Genomic DNA, 20,279 nt, shown 5'->3' on the forward strand with positions numbered 1-20,279 from the left:
TGTCCATGGGATATATTTTTCTACTTGCTTTGTCTGACTTCAGTGGGAGTGGATGCACCTAACCATGCAGAGACAAAGTGACAGGGTAGAGGGATACCCAAGGGGCTGCCCACCAGCTTAGAGGAAAAGATAAGGGGATATTAGGGAATGATTGTGGGAGTCAGTGACCAGGATATGGGCATTGAGTGGGATGCAAAGTGAATAATACAAATTAATTAATTAATTAATTGATTAATTAAAAAAGATGCTTTTGTCAGGCATGTTGTCACAGCAATGGAAAAAAAGCAGCTGATATAATTTGCTTTTTGTTAGCTTGTGTTTTCAACATATGATGAGCAATTTTCCTGTTTCCTATTTAATAATTGATACTTTAAATTAAACCGTAGTGAATATTCTGGGGAAGCTGCTTCTGATTTAAAATTAAAAATTTTAAAGTATTTATTCATTTAAATTGTCAAGCAGGTTTTACTTTATTATTTTAAAAGAATTGTTCTTTGGATTCTAATAACTGCTCTACATGCAAAACAAAATTATTTGAGCCTAACCTTATCCTGGATTTCACAACATTTTCAAGACAAAATGAATTACATTCTGAAAAATATATCATCTTCTTCCTAGACTCCTGTTATCATAAGCTACACCTGCAGCTCTTGTTAGACAATTACTTTTTGTTCTAATCTCACTAAATAGAACCAGTTAGCACTAATCTGACTGATATATTAAAGGTTTGATTTTTGTTCTTTTTATTTATTTTGTGTGAAACCAACAGACTTACTGCAGTATAATGGTACCTTAACAGTCAAGTTAATTTAGCCAAAAATTAAGCTTAATGAAGAACCAATTTTAGCATAACTTCAAGCCTTTTGTGTCCTTCTTACTTTGTGTATGTTTTAAGTGATCAAATCCTGATAGGCAAAGGTGTTCTACCAGAAAGCAAAAGCATCATGTTCTGCCAGTGCAGTGTGGAACATTGCTGATAGGATTCCCTAATGGTACTCTTTTTTTCCAGAAACTTGATTCATTCTTGTGTTTCACTTATTGTTACTTTAGTATGTGGAAAACAAATTCTTTCTTCCTTTCAGTCAGAACCACAAACTAAAATGTATAGGTTTCTCATCAGTTTGCTAAGTGAGATTCTGGACACAGAAGCCTTCAAGGTAATTGCCAGCTAGGGCCTCAGGTATTATTGGGTGCTGTTACCTTAAACACATATTGAAGATGTCTCTTTTCCAGTCTTCAAGTGAGTCCCATTCAGACTTCCATTGAACAGTTATTTTTGGTGTCCTACCTACTGCCTGGGGATGTATTGGTTAGTGATGTGCTCTGCTTTGATGGATAGAATGTTAATAGGCAAACACCCAAGTAATTCCATTAGAACTCTGCTTTTTTGTTTGCCAGTTTTCACAACTTCCTCCTTGGCCAATGATCTATTTCACTATCTTATTGTGTCCTGTAGAATTCATCTCCATTTCCTGAGCTCTCCCAGAAAGGTACCTGGTTCTGTCAGTTCTTCCATGAGGGAAATTGCTGATAGGATTTCTTAGCTATCACTTTTTTGCAGTCTTTCATCTGTCTTGGACTATCCTTTCTTTTCCTTGAGTATGAAAATTTAATTCCTTTCCTTCTGTTTCTCACACACTTTCCATGAAAATCTTAATGCATTTTACAATGTAGAAAATTTTATTTTTCTTCTATAAAGCATTGCTGAATTATAGCATACTTAGTCATCTTCTCTTCTGAATTCTTGCCCTATTTCATATTTCTTTTCTGAAGTTATTAAATGCTCCAATAATTATTTTTACATTTTTGGGTGTCTGGCCTGAGTGTAAGTCAAGAGTAGGGACCATTTGTCTTCATTTGTCTAGTATTCAGAGTTTAAATAAGAACAGGAGATGCTGACTGCATAGCTGTCCTGTCTACTGAATTAGCTCATTCACACTACCACAATGTGTGGTGACATTGACTCAAATATCCAAAGTTAACATCTTTATCAAACATCTGCCATAGAGATGTCTCTTCCTCGTTGGTGTGACTTGTTTTCTTTTTCTATTGTGTTTTATTTTAGTCTGTTCTGATTTTTTCTTTTCTTTTTTCTTCCCCCTTTTTGGTTCCTTGTAGAAAAAAAAGATCACTAGCTAGTCACCGAAATGATCCATTATGATACACAGAGTCAGGCTCTAAAATATTGGATTTCTTCTTTAATTTTTTATTAAATGGTAGTAACTCAAAGGGGGATGGGATGGAAATGGTATAGTTTTATATGGTATAATTTCTAATATTTAAAAGTTATAAGAATGTGTGTATATATCCTCTAGATCTCCAGGTTTTATACTTTAATCGATGATGTTATAAATTTGACTTTTCGTCTATGATTCTCTCAAGGAGTTGAATCCTTCCTAGGTATGAATAGCAATATGGTGATTAGAATAAATTAGCAGGTCCAGTGTCATATTCTCCTCTGCACAAATATCCACATTTTTGTTGAGATTACTTTCCTCTGTCTGGTTGAACTTGCCTCAGGGTAGAATGATTATCCTTTAGGAACATAATAACCTTTCAGGATATCAATAATGGATTTTTTGTTATTTTTCCAAATTAGTAAACAGAATGAGAAGATCACCCATGTTCAGCTTCTGAGATACACATGCTGTTTAGTAGCACACACATTTTTAATCTCGTTTTGTGAAACCAGCAACACTGTAGGACGAGCTAATTACAACCAAAGGAAGGGGCTAAGAGGATGTTTGTGGACCAGTTTTGAATCATTTTTCTTTATTCTTTTGTTAAGTATGTATTTTTATTTAACAGTCTAAAGCCAGTAGTTATAATCTTCAGATAAATACTTGAATTCTGAAAGGCATACATTTTATGAAGAAGAGTTAATATAGTTTCAATTCTCTGATGCCTTTGATATCACCAACTATTCATAAGAACTGACATCTTAAGTGAAATCCAGGATGTATATTTGTTAACTTCTATTAATCATGTTTCTACAAAATTCTTAAAAACTTCAGTTTTGTGGATTTTAGGAAATGATTTTGGTGTAATCCTTAAGTTAACTAGAAGGCTGATGAGGTAGTTCTTTGGTGATGTGCTTTCTGAGCAAGCCTGAGGAAGGGAGGAACTTAGCCCCTTAGCACCAGCATTAGAGCCAGGTGCAATGGTGTGCATCTGAAGCTCCAGTGCTGGGTATCAAGGCCACAGAAACAGTGTACCTTACAGAGCTTGTTGGCCTGACAGGTTGATTGTGACCCAGGTAGACACTTAATGCTGATCTCTGGCTTCCACATGTACATGTAGGAATCAGTGTACCTTCACACACACACACACACACACACACACACACACACACACACAAACACACACACACACACACCATTCCCCCACACACATATAAAACAAACAAATAAAAAACACGAAGAAAACCTAATGTAGACCAGCTAGATGGCTTAGAAGGTGAAGGCACTTGCTGACAAGTGTGACATTCTACGTTCATTGCCCAGGATCCACATAGTGGAAAGACAACGTATTCAAAAGTTGTCTTCTGACTTTGTGTGCATGATGCCACATGTATTAATACATATTTGCATGTGTATCTACACATATAGATATGAGGACACACACAAATGCAAAAATCTTTAACTATATAAAAGTAACCAAACAGAATATAAAATGTATCTATAATACTTGGCACTTCAGGGCTGGTACACAGACACACAAGCAAAAAGACAGATGGACAGATATATACATACACACACACACACACACAAAGAAAAAGTGAGGGGTAATGGGGATATGGGGAGAGGGAGAGTGGAGAGAGAGAGAGAGAGAGAGAGAGAGAGAGAGGAAGAGGGAGAGAGAGAGAGAGAATGGGGATAGAGAGAAAGAGAAAGAGAGATTACTGAACAAGTATTTGAAGAATTAATAATTATCCAGGAATGGCTATGTGCCTAAGGTTTTACTGTATGCTTTGTTTAAAGTTATGTCCTATGCATAAATTTATATAGTGCTTCACCACCCAACACAAGAGCTGAAATTTACTTAGAGGAGCAGGGTTTCTTCTCTTCATTTATTGGATATTTTCTTTATTTACATTTCAAATGTAACCCCTTTCAAGATTTCCCCTCCAAAAAACCCCTCCATTCCCCCAAACCCTGCCTCCATGATGGTACTCCCCAATCCACCTTCCCATTCCCCCCACCTTCCTCCCCTGGCATTCCCCTGCATTGGGACATCTAGCCTTCACAGGATCAAGGACCTCTCCTCTCACTGATGCCAGACGAGGCTCATCTGCTACATATTCAGTTGGAGCCATGGGTCACTCAATGTGTACTTTTTGGTTGGTAGTTGGGAGCTCTGCAGTGCCTGGTTGATTGATATTGTTTTTCTTCCTATGGGATTGCAAACCCTCTCAGTCACCTCAGTTCTTTCTCTAATTCCTCCTTTGGGGACCTCATTTTCAGTCCAATGGTTAGCTGAGAGCATCCTCCTCTGTATTTGTCAGGCTCTGGCAGAGCCACTCAGCTATATCAGGTTCCTATCAGCATGAACTTCTTGACATCTACAATAGTGTATGGGTTTAGTGTCTTTACATGGGGTGGATCCCCATGTGTGGCAGTCACTAGATGGTCTTTTCTTCAGTCTCTGCTCCTTGTTTTATCCTGTGAGTATTTTGTTCACCCTTCAAAGAAGGACTGAAGCATCCAAACTTTAGTCTTCCTTCTTCTTGAGCTTCATGTGGTATGTAAATTGTATCTTGGGTATTCCAAGTTTTGGGGCTAATATTTACTTATCAGTGAGTGCATAACATGTGCGTTCTTTTGTGGTTGGGTTACCTCACTCAGGATTATATTTTCTAGTTCCATCTATTTGCCTAAGAATTACATGAAGTCATTGTTTTTAATAACTGAGTAGCAGTAAGTTACATTGTATAAATGTTCCATATTTTCTGTATCCATTCCTCTGTTGAGGGACATCTAGGTTCTTTCCAGATTCTAGATATTATAAGTAAGGATTCTATGAACATAGTGGAGCATGTGTCCTTGTTATAAGTTGGAGCATCTTTTGGATGTAAGCCTAGGAGTGATATAGCTGGGTCCTCAGGCAGTAGAATGTCCAATTTTCTGAGGAATCTCCAGAGTGATTTCCAGAGTGGTTGTACCAGATTGTAATCCCACCAACAATGGAGGAATGTTTGGCTTTCTCCACATCCTGGCCAGCATCTGCTGTCTCCTAAGATTGTGTACTTAGTCATTCTGACTGGTGTGAGGTGAAATCTCAGGGTTGTATCATTATCATGTCCCTGATGACTAAGGATGTTAAACATTTCTTTAGGTACTTCAGTGCCATTTGATATTCTTCAGTTGAGAATTCTTTGTTCAACACTGTAGCTCTTTTTAATAGGGGTATTTGATTCTCTGGAGTGTAACTTTTTTTTTGAAGCTTGATATTATAGGTTTATTTGATTTTTTAAGTGGGATTTTTATATTTACATTTCAAATGTTATCCCTTTCCTGGTTTCCCATTCATAAACCCACTATCCCATTTCCCTCCCCTTCTTCTATAAGGATGTTCCCCCTACCCAACCACCACCCATCCTGGCTCCTGCCCTGACATTCCCCTACACTGGGGGATCCAGTCATGGAAGGGCAAGGGCTTCTCCTCCCATTATTGCTGAACAATATTGCCATCCTCTGCTACATCCTCTGCTGGAGCCATGAGTCTGTCCATATGTTGTCTTTGGGTAGTGGTTTAGTCCCTAGGAGATCTGGTTGGTTTGTATAGTTGTTGTTTTGAGGTTACAAATCCGTCAGTTTCTTCAATCCTTTCTCCAACTGCTCAGTTCAATGGTGGGCTGTGAGCATTTGCCTCTGTATTTGTCATGCTCTGGCTGAGCCTCTCGGGAAACAGCTATATCAGGCTGCACTTCTTGGCTTTATCAATATTGTCTAGTTTTGGTGGCTGTGTGTACATGGACTGGATTCCCAAGTGGGGCAGGCTCTGAACGGCCATTATTTCAGTCTCTGCTCCAAAATTTGTCTCCATATAGCCTCCTATAAATATTTTTCTTCCTCTTCTTAAGAAGGACTGAAGCACCCACACCTTGATCATCCTTCTTCTTGAGCTTCATGTGGTCTGTGGATTGTATCTTAGGTAATTCGAGCTTTTGGACTAAGATCCACTTGTCAGTGAGTGCATACCATATGTGCGGTTTTTTTTTTGTGCTTGTGTTACCTCACTCAGGATGATGTTTTCTAGTTCCATCATAGTTGCCTATGAATTTCATGACGTCATTGTTTTTGATAGCTGAGTAGTACTCCATTGTGTAGATGTAACACATTTTCTGTATCCATTCCTCTGTTGAAAGGCATCTAGGTTATTTTCAGCTTCTGAATATTATAAATAAGGCTGCTATGAACATAGTGGAGCATGTGTCTTTGTTGTTTGCTGCAGTACCATTTGGGTATATGTCCAGGAGAGGTATAGCTGGGTCCTCAGGTAGTGGAATGTCCAATTATGTGAGGAACTTCCAGACTGATTTCCAGAATGGTTGTACCAGTTTGCAATCCCACCAACAATGGAGGGGTGTTCCTCTTTCTCCACATTCTTGCCAGCATCTGTTTTCACCTGAGTTGTTTTTTTTTTTTTTTTTAATCTTTGCCATTCTGACTGGTGTGAGTTGGACTCTCAGGGTTGTTTTTGTTTTCATTTCCTTGATAACTAAGGATGTTGAGCATTTCTTTAGGTACTTTTCAGGCATTCTATATTACTCAGATGAAAATTCTTTGTGTAGTTCTGTGCCCTATTTTAATAGGGTTATTGGGCTCCCTGGAGTCTATCTTCTTGAATGCTTTGTATATATTGGATATTAGCCCCCTTTCAGATGTAGGATTGGTAAAGATCTTTTCCTAATCTGTTGATTGCCATTTTGTTCTAATGACAGTGTCCTTTGTCTTACAGAAGCTTTGCAGTTTTTTGAGGTCCTACTTGTGGATACTTGATCTTTGTGCATAAACCATTGGTGTTCTTTTCAGGAAGCCAGTGCCCGTGTGTTTGAGGCTCTTTCCCACTTTTTTTCTGTTAGTATGAGTGTATCTGATTTTATGTGGAGGTCTTTGATCTACTTGAACTTAAGCTTTGTTCAGGGTGATAAGAATGAGTTAATTGGCATTCTTCTACATGTTGACCTCCAGTTGAACCAGCACCATTTGTTGAAAATGCTGTCTTTTTTCCACTGAATGGTTTTAACTACTTTGTCAAAGATCAAGTGACCATAGACATGTGGATCCATTTCTGGTTCTTCAATTCTATTCCATTGATCTAACTGCCTGTCTCTGTACCAATATTGTACAGTTTTTTTTAAAATCACTATTGCTCTGTAATACTGCTTGAGGTCAGGCATGGTGGTTCCCCTAGAAGTTCTTCTATTGTTGAGGATAGTTTTTGATATCCTGGGTTTTTTGTTACTCCAAATAAATTTGTAAATTGTTCTTTCTAACTCTATGAAGAATTGGGTTGGAAATTTGATGGGGATTGCATTGAATCTGTAGACTGCTTTTAGCAAGATAGCCATTTTTACTATATTAATCTTGCCCATCCATGAGTATGGGAGATTTTTCCATCTTCTAAGGTCTTCTTCAATTTCTTTGTTTAGAGACTTGAAATTCTTGTTATAGATATTTCACTTGCTTGCTTAGAGTCACACCAAGATATTTTATATAATTTGTGACTATTGTGAAGGATGTCATTTCCCTCCTTTATTTCTCATCCTGTTTATTGCTTGCGGAGAGGAAGACTACTGATTTGTTTGAGTTAATTTTATACCCCATCACTTTCCCTAAGTTGTTAATCAAGCTTATTAGTTCTCTGATTAAATTTTTGAGGTCACTTATGTATACTACCATATCATCTGCAAATAGTGATATTTTGACTTCTTCCTTTCCAATTTGTATCTTTTTGACCTCATTTTGCTCTCTGATGCTCTGGGTGTGACTTCAAGTACTATATTGAATAAATAGAGTGAGAATGCCTTGTCTAGTCCCTGATTTTAGTGGGACTGTGTCAAGTTTCTCTCCATTTAATTTAATGTTGGCTACTGGTTTGCCGTATATTGCTTTTTACTATGTTTAGATATGGGTCCTGAATTTCTGATATTTCTAATACTTTTATCATGAATGGGTGTTCAATTTTGTCAACTGCTTTCTCAGCATCTACTGAGATGATCATGTGGTTTTTTTTCCTTTAATTTGTTTAAATTGTGAATTATGTTGATAGATTTCCATATTTTGAACCATCTCTGTATCCCTGGGATGAAGCCTACTTGATCGTGATAGATGATCATTTTGATGTGTTCTTGGGTTCAGTTTGTAAGAATTTTATTGTGTATCTTTGCACTGATATTCATAATGTTAATTGGTATGAAGTTCTCTTTCTTGGTTGGGTCTTTCTGTGGTTTAGGTATAAGCATATTTGTGGCTTCAGAGAATGAATTGGGTAGTGTTCCCTTTGTTTTATTTTGTGGAATAGATTGAACAATATTGGTATTAGGTCTTCTTTGAAGGCCTGATAGAATCCTGTACTAAATTCATCTGGTTCTGCAATTTATTTGGCTTGGAGACTTTTAATGATAGCTTTTATTTCTTTAGGGGTTATGGGACTTTTTAGATAGTTTATCCGATCCTGATTTAGAGTTTATCTGATCCTGATTTTTGTACCTGGTAACTGTTCCATTTCATCCAGATTTTCAAGTTTTGTTTATTACAGGTTTTTTTTTGTGATAGCATCTGATAATGTTTTGAATTTCCTGTTGTTCTGTTGTTATTTCTTATTTTGTTAATTAGGATACTCTCTCTGTGCCCTCTGGTTACTCTGGCTAAGGGTAATCTATAATGTTGATTTTTTTCAAAGATCCAGCTACTTCGTTGCTTCTTTATGCAATTCTTTTCATTTCTACTTGGTTGATTTCCCAAGTTTGATTATTTCCTGGAGTCTACTCCTCTTATGTGTATTTGTTTCCCATGGTTCTATAGCTTTCAGATGCAGTGTAAAGCTGCTAGTGTGTGCTATCAGAATTCTCCTTATGGAGGCACTCAGAGTTATGAGTGTTCCTCTTATCACTGTTTTCATTGTGTCCCCTAAGTTTGGATATATTGTGCCATCATTTTCATTAAATTCTAAAAAGTCTTTAGTTTCCTTCTTCATTTCTTCCTTGACCAAGTTATCATTGAGTAGAGCTTTGGTCAGCTCCCATGTGTATGTCAGCTTTCTATTGTTTTTGTTGTTATTGGAGATTAGCCTTCGTCCATGGTGATCTGATGGGATGCATGGGATTATTTCATTATTCTTGTGTCTGTTGAGGCCTGTTTTATGACTGATTATATGGTCAATTTTGGAGAAGGTGCTATTAGGTGCTAAGGAGAAGGTATATTCTTTGGTTTTGGGATGAAATGTTTTATAATTATCTGTTAAATCCATTTGGTTCATAACTTTGCTAGTTTCACTGTATCTCTGTTTTGTTTCTGTTTCCATGACTTGTCCATTGATGATAGTGGGGTGCTGAAGTCTTCCAATATTATTGTTTGAAGTGCTACATGTACTTTGAGCTTTAGTATAGTATTTTTTTAATGAATGTGTGTGCCCTTGCATTTGAAGCATAGATGTTCAGAATTAAGAGTTCATCTTTGTAGATTTTTTTCCTTTGATAAATATGAAGTGTTCTTCCTTTTCTTTTTTTGATAACTTTTGGTTGAAAGTTGATTTTATTCAATATTAGAATGGCTACCCCAGCTTGTTTCTTCGGATCATTTGCTTGGAAATTTCTTCCAGCCTTTTATTCTGAGGTAGTGTCTGTCTTTGTCACTGAGGTGCATTTCTCATATGCAGCAAAACACTGGGTCCTGTTTACATATCCAATCAGTTAGTTTATGTCTTTTTATTGGAGAATTAAGTCCATTGATATTAAGAGATATTAAGAAAGTTTTTGTTGCTTTCTGGTTTTTTTTCTGTTGTTGTTGTTAGAGGTTTTGTTTCTTTGATTTTGTCTGCTTCTTTGTTTTTGTTTCAGGTGTGGATCAACTTGTATTTTTTTAAATTTAGAACAGCAGGTACTGCATTTTTCTTGATTGGAACTGACTTAAGCAAGTAGTAATAAACTCAATGCAGTGTTTTTTTATTTTATATTCCTAGTGCCATGAGTGTCATAGTGTTACATAAACACCATTATTTTCCTGTTGTTTCATTTATAACGGAGACTGATGATAGCTTAAAACTAATTTTTTTCACATATTTGTTCTTGTCTATAAGACAAAACTACAGCAAACTTAAAACTCTTTATTTGACTTTCATTTAAAATTCTAGAATGAGGGCATTATGAGGAAGTAGTACAGATTCAGAGTGCTCTGCAAGTTTTTCATGGTCAGATAGCATTTATTACTGAAGCCAGAAGTGATGGACAAAGCAGTCTGCCTGAGCACAGATCATGCTTTACCCCTGTTGAAGTAACTGACTATGGCTGGCTAAGTTCGGCTGCTGGGTAGACAATGTCTCAGAGATGTCTGTCAAACTAGATTACAAGGACTCAAGCACAGAGGCATCCTCAGTCTGAGGCTTCCTTTACCATTTTCCTGTTTATGTTTTGAAATGTTTCAAGGAGTCTATAACTAATTGCTGTTTTAAATAGCAAATACATTTATAAGAATGAATGAATTCATGGCATTATATAATTTGGGAAACAAGTACAAATGAGAAAATGTTCCATGCACCACCATCACCTATAAATATATATATTTTTTCTTTTTTTCCTTTATTAACTTGAGTATTTCTTATTTACATTTCAAATGTTATCCCCTTTCCCGGTTTCCGGGCCAACATCCCCCTAACCCCTCACCCTCCCCTTCTATATGGGTGTTCCCCTCCCCATCCTCCCCCCATTACCACCCTCCCCCCAACAATCACATTCACTGGGGGTTCAGTCTTAGCAGGACCAAAGGCTTCCCCTTCCACTGGTGCTCTTACTAGGCTATTCATTGCTACCTGTGAGGTTGGAACCCAAGGTCAGTCCATGTACAGTCTTTGGGTAGTGGCTTAGTCCCTGGAAGCTCTAGTTGGTTGGCATTGTTGTTCATATGGGGTCTCGAGCTCCTTTAAGCTCTTCCAGTCCTTTCTCTGATTCCTTCAACGGGGGTCCCGTTCTCAGTTCAGTGGTTTGCTGCTGGCACTCGCCTATGCTTTTGCTGTATTCTGGCTGTGTCTCTCAGGAGAGATCTACATCTGGTTCCTGCCGGCCTGCACTCCTTTGCTTCATCCATCTTGTCTAATTGGGTGGCTGTATATGTATGGGCCACATGTGGGGCAGGCTCTAAATGGGTGTTCCTTCTGCCTCTGTTTTAATCTTTGTCTCCCTATTCCCTGCCAAGGGTATTCTTGTTCCCCTTTTAAAGAAGGAGTGAAGCATTCGCCTATAAATATATTTTAAAATGACTGTGTGACCTACTTACATTAGGCTTTTGTAAACAGATACAAAATAAAATGCCAAAGAAGCAATTATAGACAGTAAGCAAGGTATGCTGGTTCTTCTATAAATTTAAGAGCACACTCTGAATTTTCATTATGTGAATCTCCCGAGAAAGGGCTACCTTTTTCTACTTTAAGATTTTTTATCTAGACAACCTTTATTGATTTCTTAAGCATACATCTTTGATATATTCAGTGTTACATAATGATATTAAGACACATTTGCTTAGTATACTGATTAGCTCAGGACATGTGAGGTATCTCCAATCACCATCATTTGTATTTGTGACAAGGACAATCAAAATCATCTACAGGGAGTGGGGCATGGGGAATGAGAGAGGAGAATAGAAGAATTCAAATGATATAAAGAGAGAAATGATAAAAATGGAAAGAATGTGGAGGAACAATGTGAGGGAGGTCAGTCAAGTAGAGGAGGAAGGGAATAGGAATAAATTATACTAAGATTTGAAAAAGTCTTAAGGAATTATATTATTTTATATTTAACTTTTGTTTATGTATACACATACATGCACACACAAACATGGAAATGCACACACACACACACACACACACACACATATATATATATATTATATATATATATATATATAAAATTTATCTATCATCCATCCTATTCATGAAGCTATGACATTTGGGAAGAAAATATTTTTGTCATGAACCAGAGATCATCTAATAAAAACCCTAGTACCAGTAGTGAGTTCAAGAGACTTCTAAACAATATAGGCTATTGTTCTCTCCTAGTTATTTCAAAACATACAATACAATATAATCTATTCTAATCATCCTTCTGTGTGATGGAAAACTAACCCTCTTCCTCCTGTCTGGGAGTGATTTTTTTTACCCATTATCGAATCTGCTTTAATCTCCTTTTACTTTTCCTACTCAATCTCTCCTGACTCTTCTTTAAATAATGCTTTAGTTTAATCTTTGAAATGTTTTCTGTTCTTTGCTTAATTAATGAATATGGATTTTTGTTGAAATATGAGACATTGCACACATTCTTGGAAGCATTTGGATTAGTTCTTCTGAAAGAATAGACTCAAGAGTGAAATCCATAGCTGGAGATGTATCTCAGTGACAGAGTCTGCAAAACACATCTATGGAGGGTCTGTGTTCAGCCTGAAGCACCACAAAACACAGAATCAAACCAACAAAGATTACAAGTGACTTTCTTTGGAGCTATGGAATAAAGATAATAAGAAAATCATGTTCTCAATCAGATGTAGCTTGCAGAAGAAAGGAACCATTATTATACAACCAAGAAGACTACCTCCTCACAGGACAGTGGGGTTTGTTACTTGAGTCAAAGGATTTCTATTTACAATCCTATGTAGGTAGCCCTAATAGTAAAGAAATTAGGTAGAATTTGCGGGGGAGGGAGGAAGTATGGTAGACACTCAAGTTTTTAACTACTTTGAAATGTTAACAAAAAACAGGATTCTGTCTAAGCTCCATCCCAGACAGTTACCCGGCAATAGCCAGGTATGCCTTACACTATAAAAGGTGCTTGCTCCCTCCTTACTCTCTTGCTCTCTTGCTCTTATCTTCTCCCTCCTTTGTCCCTTCTCTCCCCTTTCCTCTTCCCTCTTCTCTCCATATGCTCACAGCTACCCTCTACTCTTCTCTTCCTCTTCTTTTCCCCTCTTTCTTATTCTCTCCCTAACTCTCTCTGCCCATACTACCTTTTTAACTCCACTCCCCATGCCCTGAATAAACTCTATTCTATATTATACTATAGTGTGGCTGGTCCCTCAGGGAGAAGGGATACCTCAGCATGGGCCTGCTGAGGTATCTTCTTCCCCATACATCACCGCACCTCCGTAGAACATAATCCCCCCTCTCTTTTTCTTTTTATAAACACATCAGAGGAGGAAGAGAAAAAAAGGAGAAAGCAAAGAGAGAAGAAGAGGAAGAGGATGAAGGGAAGAAGGAAGACAAGGAGGAGAGGAAGTCAAGAAGAGGAAGAGGAGGATGAGGAAGAGGAACAGGAAAGATCATTCCTTCACAGTCATTTAAGGCTTAAAGTTTACCCATAGTACCTGGTACACCAGTTTTCTTCTCAGAAATCAAATATGCATCTTAAATAGGTCAGTGTGCTTTGAGGACCAACTTATCCCCCAAGTCCTGGGTCTTTAGAGTACAGGAGCTAAGTGGAGGCTCTCTGTGACTTTCAGTCTCTGACAGGAATTTGACAATCACGGCAGTTGTTTGGTTGCTTCCCAGGGGATTCATCCTGGCTATATACTCTTCAGGTAAAACAACAGCAAAGTCTCACTAGAGGGGCAGTAGATGGGATAGAGTAGAGGAATAGAGTAGAATTGGAGTTGGAGTCACTGTTCTGCATATGAAAGAAGAGGTTTCCCTGGGATTCCACTAATGCTCCTTATGAGTTTCTTTTACCTGGATTGCTACATGAAATGATCTGTGTAGACTTATTATTCATACTTTACCAAAGTAGCTTAGATTCTGTTTTTAGTGAAGTATTATTATTTTCCTTTATAACAGGTTAATAAAAGATAGATACTTTGCCAATTGCTCTTTAGTGTGCACTACTGTTTCATATTTTAAAAATGCAAAATTGATTTTATGATAAACTTTTACAAAAATCTAATATATACAGAGATACTCTATCCAGAGATTGTAGGTGTTATGTTAGAATCTCAGATATATTTTGGATACTAAAATGTGTGTTGTAAATGAACTCTAAACTGATAGGTTTTCTATTCCAAATCCAATCACATAATTCTACATTTATACTATACCTAACTAATTAATTAACTCTGAGTTCTGCTATTTCATTTATATTGTGGATAAATATGAACAAATCTTCTCAGAACCACCAGATGGCACCCAGGCACTGTGATTTTGGTGGAAGACTGTCTAAAGACTCACAGGGGAAGCAAATACAATCTATAACTGCACATTTTCTCACCACTTAACATAAGGGAAAAGTTCAGTTTTATTTTTTTCCTACCCTCTTCAAATCTAATCAAGTTATTTATTGAAATCTTTATTTAAACAGTCTCCCTTCTAAAGGAATGTTGAAAGATCATCTTTATGGGTGACAAGTAGTATCACATTACAGACTTTTATCTAATCATTGTTTATTTCATTGCTTTCCTAATTTATGTTGATAATTTTCATGCAACTAATTCTTGAAGACATAAAAAGCTCCTTTTAAATTATCTAATATTTTCATGGCTATAATCTTCAAGATTCACAATAATGAAGGCTCAGAACTGCTGACTAAGCAAATGCTCTTCTACTGTTTTTATCTTTACAGGATGGAAAAACTATTTTCCTATCTTCAACTGCACCTAAGGACTAAATGACCTTTGACAGTAAAGAACTTTTTTTCTTGAGATAAATCATGGGAAGTTCTTAATTCTCATATTCTAAACTGGAAGAAAATACGGAGACAGATCTGGAATGGATCAACATTTTTATCCAACACACACTTTAGTAATAAGATGAAGCCCAGAACTTACTTGTTCTAAAATGTTTTGAAGCCTCTCTATCTCACAATCTATCACAAATTTCTTCTCTTGTCTTCTGTCAAGCTCTTCTAGCAGTTGCCTGTAGCTGACATCATTAAAATTTTCCACACATATTGCACTGACATGCCATCCATTTTGTCCTGCTTTTTCCATTATAGCTTGAAGTATTGAATACCCTATTAGAGAGGAAAAAAAGTTAATAAAATTGTGCTTTTAACTTATGTAAAGACATTACTTTAGACTTATGCAGAAACTTAAACAATCAATATTTCTCATATTTAAAACACACAGAGATCATTTTGAATCTTGAATATGTGAGACATTATTTAAGAATCCCCTTTTCCCTTTTTTTCTTTATTCAAGCAACAGATTCTCTTAAGCTATTGATTGGATGAAGTTGTCACAGTATACCTTCTGAAAAATCTCAAAAATCCCTCTATGGGAGAATATTCATTTGGTATATATATATATACCAAATGAGATGAGATTAAACAATACTCCATTGCATCACTGCCTGTAGTCAATATCAATTTAATGAAGCCTTTTCTTATTTAATATTCTAGAAAAAATATTTTAACAAAGGTTTCAATTTTTTTGACTGAACAGGGTACAAACAACACTTTTGGTTTAACTATGGAAGAAAGATACACAAAAAACCCAACAAAAAAACAAACAAAACAAAGTAAAACACCCAGGAAGACTATGGTATTAATTGAGGATGTATTATTGTCAGAGTCTCATTTGATGATATAGGCAGATCTATATAGTGATAGCATTATTATGTTTGACTTGTCTTGGCAGAAGTGTGTATGCTTGGTATGAGGTGAATTATCAACTCAGATTAATAAGCTCTTAGGAGAGATAGATATTGAAATGCATGTGGCCAAACTTTTCAGAGTGCAGTAGGGAATACATGTGTCATGTGACTATATTGGTACCAGTTGAGAGGCAGACATAGGGGCTCGTCAGCTTCAGCTGCATAAGGAAGGAGTTTATAGCCAGTCTGGGCCACACAAGTTCTTGTCAAAAAAACTCCACACAAACAAAATAAAATGATTTTTGGGCAGGTTGATGAAGTGACTCCAGTACAGGCAGTTGACACCAGAGCTTGGTGTGCTGAGTTGCATTTTCAATGTATGTGGTGGAAGAATAGAATGGATTAATCCAAATTGTTCTGTTACATTCACAGGCATGCTGGGACATGTACACACATGAAGCTAGTAAACAAGGAAGTAGTTAAATGTAAAGCACAACTACAGTAGCCCTGACAAATCACAAGGTTTTGGCAGATGGAGTGCTGGTTTGGTGAAGACAACTTCTTGGGGAAAGGCTGTGGTCTTTGCTTGTTCTTCGCCAAATCTCCCTGCAAGTGGAAGGAGACTTCAGCTTTCATACTGTTTTCACATCTGTTTCCCAAGACCTCAATTTTTAGTTATAGCTTGAAAGATTAAAAAGGAAAAGATTCTCTGAATGTATAAAACATCCTTTAGATAAAAATAAGTTAGGACCAGAGTCATTCATTTTTTTGAACTTTATAGCTTGGCATAAATAAAATATTCTATCTAGTCTCCTTAAGAGTGTTTAACAGCAGTGTGATCTCATCCTGTAGTTGCTGTCCCTGAATTCTCCCTCTGTAGGTATTGCAGTTAGACTAGCTGGCAGGATTCAAAGGGAAATTTTAAAGTGAACACATCAGACTATTAAAAGAGAGCACTTATTTGGAATTTCAAATTTGGGAATTTCACTTTGAGGTTATGTTTTCTCTTTCTTAGAGCTCCAAACAGTATGATGTACAGACAATGTCAACAGATGGACCTGATGATGAGATCATATCTGAAATATAAATTGCCTGATTTCCTGCCAAATGAATACCATGGCCGTCAGACTTCATTTCTATTTAAATGAAAAAGTCCCCAAAGAAGAAAGAGGGCATGCTAATTACAATATGCTTATTCTGGATATGTATTGCTCCTTTTAGTCTTTTCATTGTAGTTCCTACCTGTAATTATCTTTTCATATCTCACCTGCCATTGCCCTTCTCCCAGCAACCTGAAACCTAGGGGCCTCATTTCCTGTTCAATGAACATGGAAGCTTTTTAGTGTCTTTCCTTCTTTCTTTTTTATTGATTATATGTGTGTTTGGGTGACATATGTGCATATGCATGTGGTAGGCCCCCAAGTATCAGATCTCTGTTTCATCACTTAGTTCTTAGTAGTCAGAAGTGGGTGATGTTCTTTCTGCCCCCAGTTCCTTGCTTCTTTCTTTCTTTCTTTCTTTCTTTCTTTCTTTCTTTCTTTCTTTCTTTCTTTCTTTCTTCCTTCCTTCCTTCCTTCCTTTCTTTCTTTTTTCTTTCTTTCTTCCTTCCTTTTTCTTTCTTCCTTCCTTTTTTTTTCTTCCTTCCTTTTTCTTTCTTCTCTCTCTGTCTCTGTCTCTGTCTCTGTGTCTCTGTCTCTGTCTCTCTCTGTGTCTCTGTGTCTCTGTCTCTCTCTCTCTCTCTCTCTCTCTCTCTCTCTCTCTCTCTCTCTCTCTCTGTATGCATACTCCTATTTCATCTTTGCATGAGACTGTGGAGACTAGAGAGTATATCACCCTTCATCTTAATCTAATATTTTGAGCAAAGATCTCTCACTGAATCAGTACTTTGCCATTTCTGCTAGACTGGCTGAGTAGGGAGCTCTACAAGTGAATCTACCACTCTCAGCACTTGGATCACAGGTGCCATGTCACAATGTTGCCATGACTGGCTTTTATGTGGTACCAAAGATTTGAACTCAGGTTCGCATGTTTCCAAATACTTTACCTATTCAGTTATCTCTCTAGTTATTGAGAGCTCTCTTATTGCAAAAGTTCATATTTCACTTCTCTCCTTGGGCTTGTGTTCTTCTGGTAACTGAAGCAAAATTTCTTTTATTTATTTATCAATATCTACGAATATGTTATTTGACTTGCAATGAAGACTTCAAGGAATTATAATTGACATCCATTTTTCTCTTTTTATTTGTGACCATATAAAGATAATTTCAAGATTCTTGTTTGCTTGATTGAATGCTGAAAAATGGTAAACATGGACCACACACTGGCTTCATCTCCCTGCTCCCTTGCATTGACTTCAGCTCTATGCATGCTGCGGCTTTATTTGTCTAAGTACTATGTGGCTGTCAATTCTCATGTCAAGACAAAGTGTACACATTGCTGATGATGATATGACTTTTACAGGACATAGAGAAACATACACATTAATGAAATTTATATATTTTTCCACTTAGAAAATACTGCAAGATTCACACTAACAAAACCAAAATTGGACTTTAAAGGCAACGTTTCACTGTCAGATTGTTCAGATTTAGAAATTATGCTGCAAGTGAAGTAAGACAAAAACCTAGAAGACAATTCTGGGTAAATATCAAAGGATGCTAGTCATTGAAAAGGCCCATTAATCAAAGTCAGAAATCAATGGCATCTTTAAAAGCAGCAGGAAGGACACACAGTTACAGTCTCAGAGCCTCGCTCAAGTTTTAAGTCTTTTATTAATCTGTTCACTTTAATACACTTGCTCACCATTTACTTCCCATTCAGTACATGTGCCTTTTTAATTTGCCTTTTTAATTGTTGGGGATGTATTGCTGCAGGGAGAAAATGCTGCATTTGAGGGTATGATGGGATAACTTACTTGTTATATAAACTAGAAAGAACAAGTCAAACTGTACAGTTTGTACATCTGACTGTGAGTTATATCTTCATTTTCTTAAAAATATGCAATATAATATTGTTAACCAAAAGTGAATGCTATATTTTGCATAAATGTCACATAGATAACAATAATTCATTACTATAAATAATATTTTACATGTTATGTCATCTTGAAAAGTTGTCTAATATTGTAATTTCATATTCTTTGGTTGAAAATTTTCTGTGTTCAAGATCTTATAAAGTGCATCAATATCAACAAAGACACAAATAGTCTTCTTACAATGAGTGTGATATCTATTAAGCATAATTAGGTAAGGGATGGATAGGTCAAAATATAGCATTTTTCAAATAAATGCAAAAAAATAAAAATATTCTGCAATTACTGTAGAGTACATTCTGGTACATTTATATTACTGGATCACAGTAAATAATCAGCCTTTCCAAAGTTCTTCAAGAACACTGTCAAGCAAACTGAAGTATCTACATTATATTATCTTATTGTACAATGATTATATTAAATAAAATGGCAGCCAGGCTAACACTTCTGCAGCACTTCACAGCAAAACCTGTATCACAAAAGAAAGTGACCTTTAGAGTGATGAGTAGCACCTCAGTGGTATTTCTTCTTCAACACAAATTGGGCTTATTTAATATTTGTTGTGTAAGATTTACTTAGTATATTTGTCAATACACAAACCAGCAGTAGGCTAGACAGGAGAAATTCATGCCTGGGAGGAGATCACTTCAAAAAATATTGGAGCGATCTGAATACTGTGGACTGTTTCATCTGCCTGAAGATCAATAAGTACCTACTGTGTTTTCAGTGCCATAGTTATGGTCAGATGGCACAATTCTTGATCTACAAACCATGTTTCAAAGGATTAGGACATTAAGGAGAAAAGGGGAAAGGGTAAGAACACAGGATTTATCAAGGAAGTTGATCAGAGTAACAAAGTCAGGGGAGGAAGAAGCAAATGATGCATGTTGGATGTGGGATAAAGAAATGTCTAGGTTATAAAAACTGTGAGGTGTGTATGTGTGTGTGTGTGTGTGTGTGTGTGTGTGTGAGAGAGAGAGAGAGAGAGAGAGACAGAGAGACATAGACAGAGACAGAGACAGAGACAACGAGAGACAGAGAAGAGAGAGAGAGAAAAAGACAGAGACAGAGACAGGCACACAGAGAAAGACAAAGACACATAGAGATAGAGACAGAGATATACAGGGAGATACAGAGAGACAGAGAGATACAGTGACAGACAGAGAGGCAGAGAAGAGAAACAGAGAGAGACAGAGACCCAGAGAGACAGAGAGAGAAAGAAGCAGAGATAGTGAAAGACAGAGACAAAGGCATAGAAAAAGATAGACGAGATATTTGATTCCAATAAGGTGCTGTTTAGCCTGGAAGGAAGAGATGAAGTGAACTGGTAGCCACCTGTCCCTACATAAAATCATCTTCATTGTTTTGCAGAAATCTGTTACTCTGGTCTGGCGCTAACTAGTGGGTTCTAAGAAAATTGTAGATCGGTCTGAGTTATGAGGTTGATTTTGAGATCCTTGCT

The 20,279-nt window shown here is 36.8% G+C and overlaps 1 protein-coding gene and 1 long non-coding RNA gene across 10 annotated transcripts in view; one reads left to right on the forward strand and one right to left on the reverse strand.

Moving 5' to 3' along the window:
- Positions 1–20,279, reverse strand: part of Gria4 (glutamate ionotropic receptor AMPA type subunit 4) — a 454,905-nt gene that overhangs the window by 145,606 nt on the left and 289,020 nt on the right. For all 6 annotated transcript variants that reach the window (XM_087560749.1, XM_087560747.1, XM_087560748.1 and 3 more), the window contains 1 exon segment: positions 15,021–15,205. In XM_087560749.1, the coding sequence (XP_087416875.1) occupies positions 15,021–15,182 (162 nt within the window). In that variant the 5' untranslated portion in view covers positions 15,183–15,205.
- The window catches only part of LOC120094073 (uncharacterized), a 43,500-nt gene that overhangs the window by 16,043 nt on the left and 7,178 nt on the right, over positions 1–20,279 (forward strand). The window contains 1 exon segment of one of the 4 annotated variants that reach the window (NR_190855.1): positions 13,399–13,619. This is a non-coding gene — a long non-coding RNA (uncharacterized LOC120094073). 4 annotated transcript variants of the gene reach the window in all.

This window comes from Rattus norvegicus, chromosome 8 (genome assembly GCF_021556685.1).
Source record: "Rattus norvegicus strain SHRSP/BbbUtx chromosome 8, alternate assembly SHRSP_T2T, whole genome shotgun sequence".
NCBI lineage: Eukaryota > Metazoa > Chordata > Mammalia > Rodentia > Muridae > Rattus > Rattus norvegicus.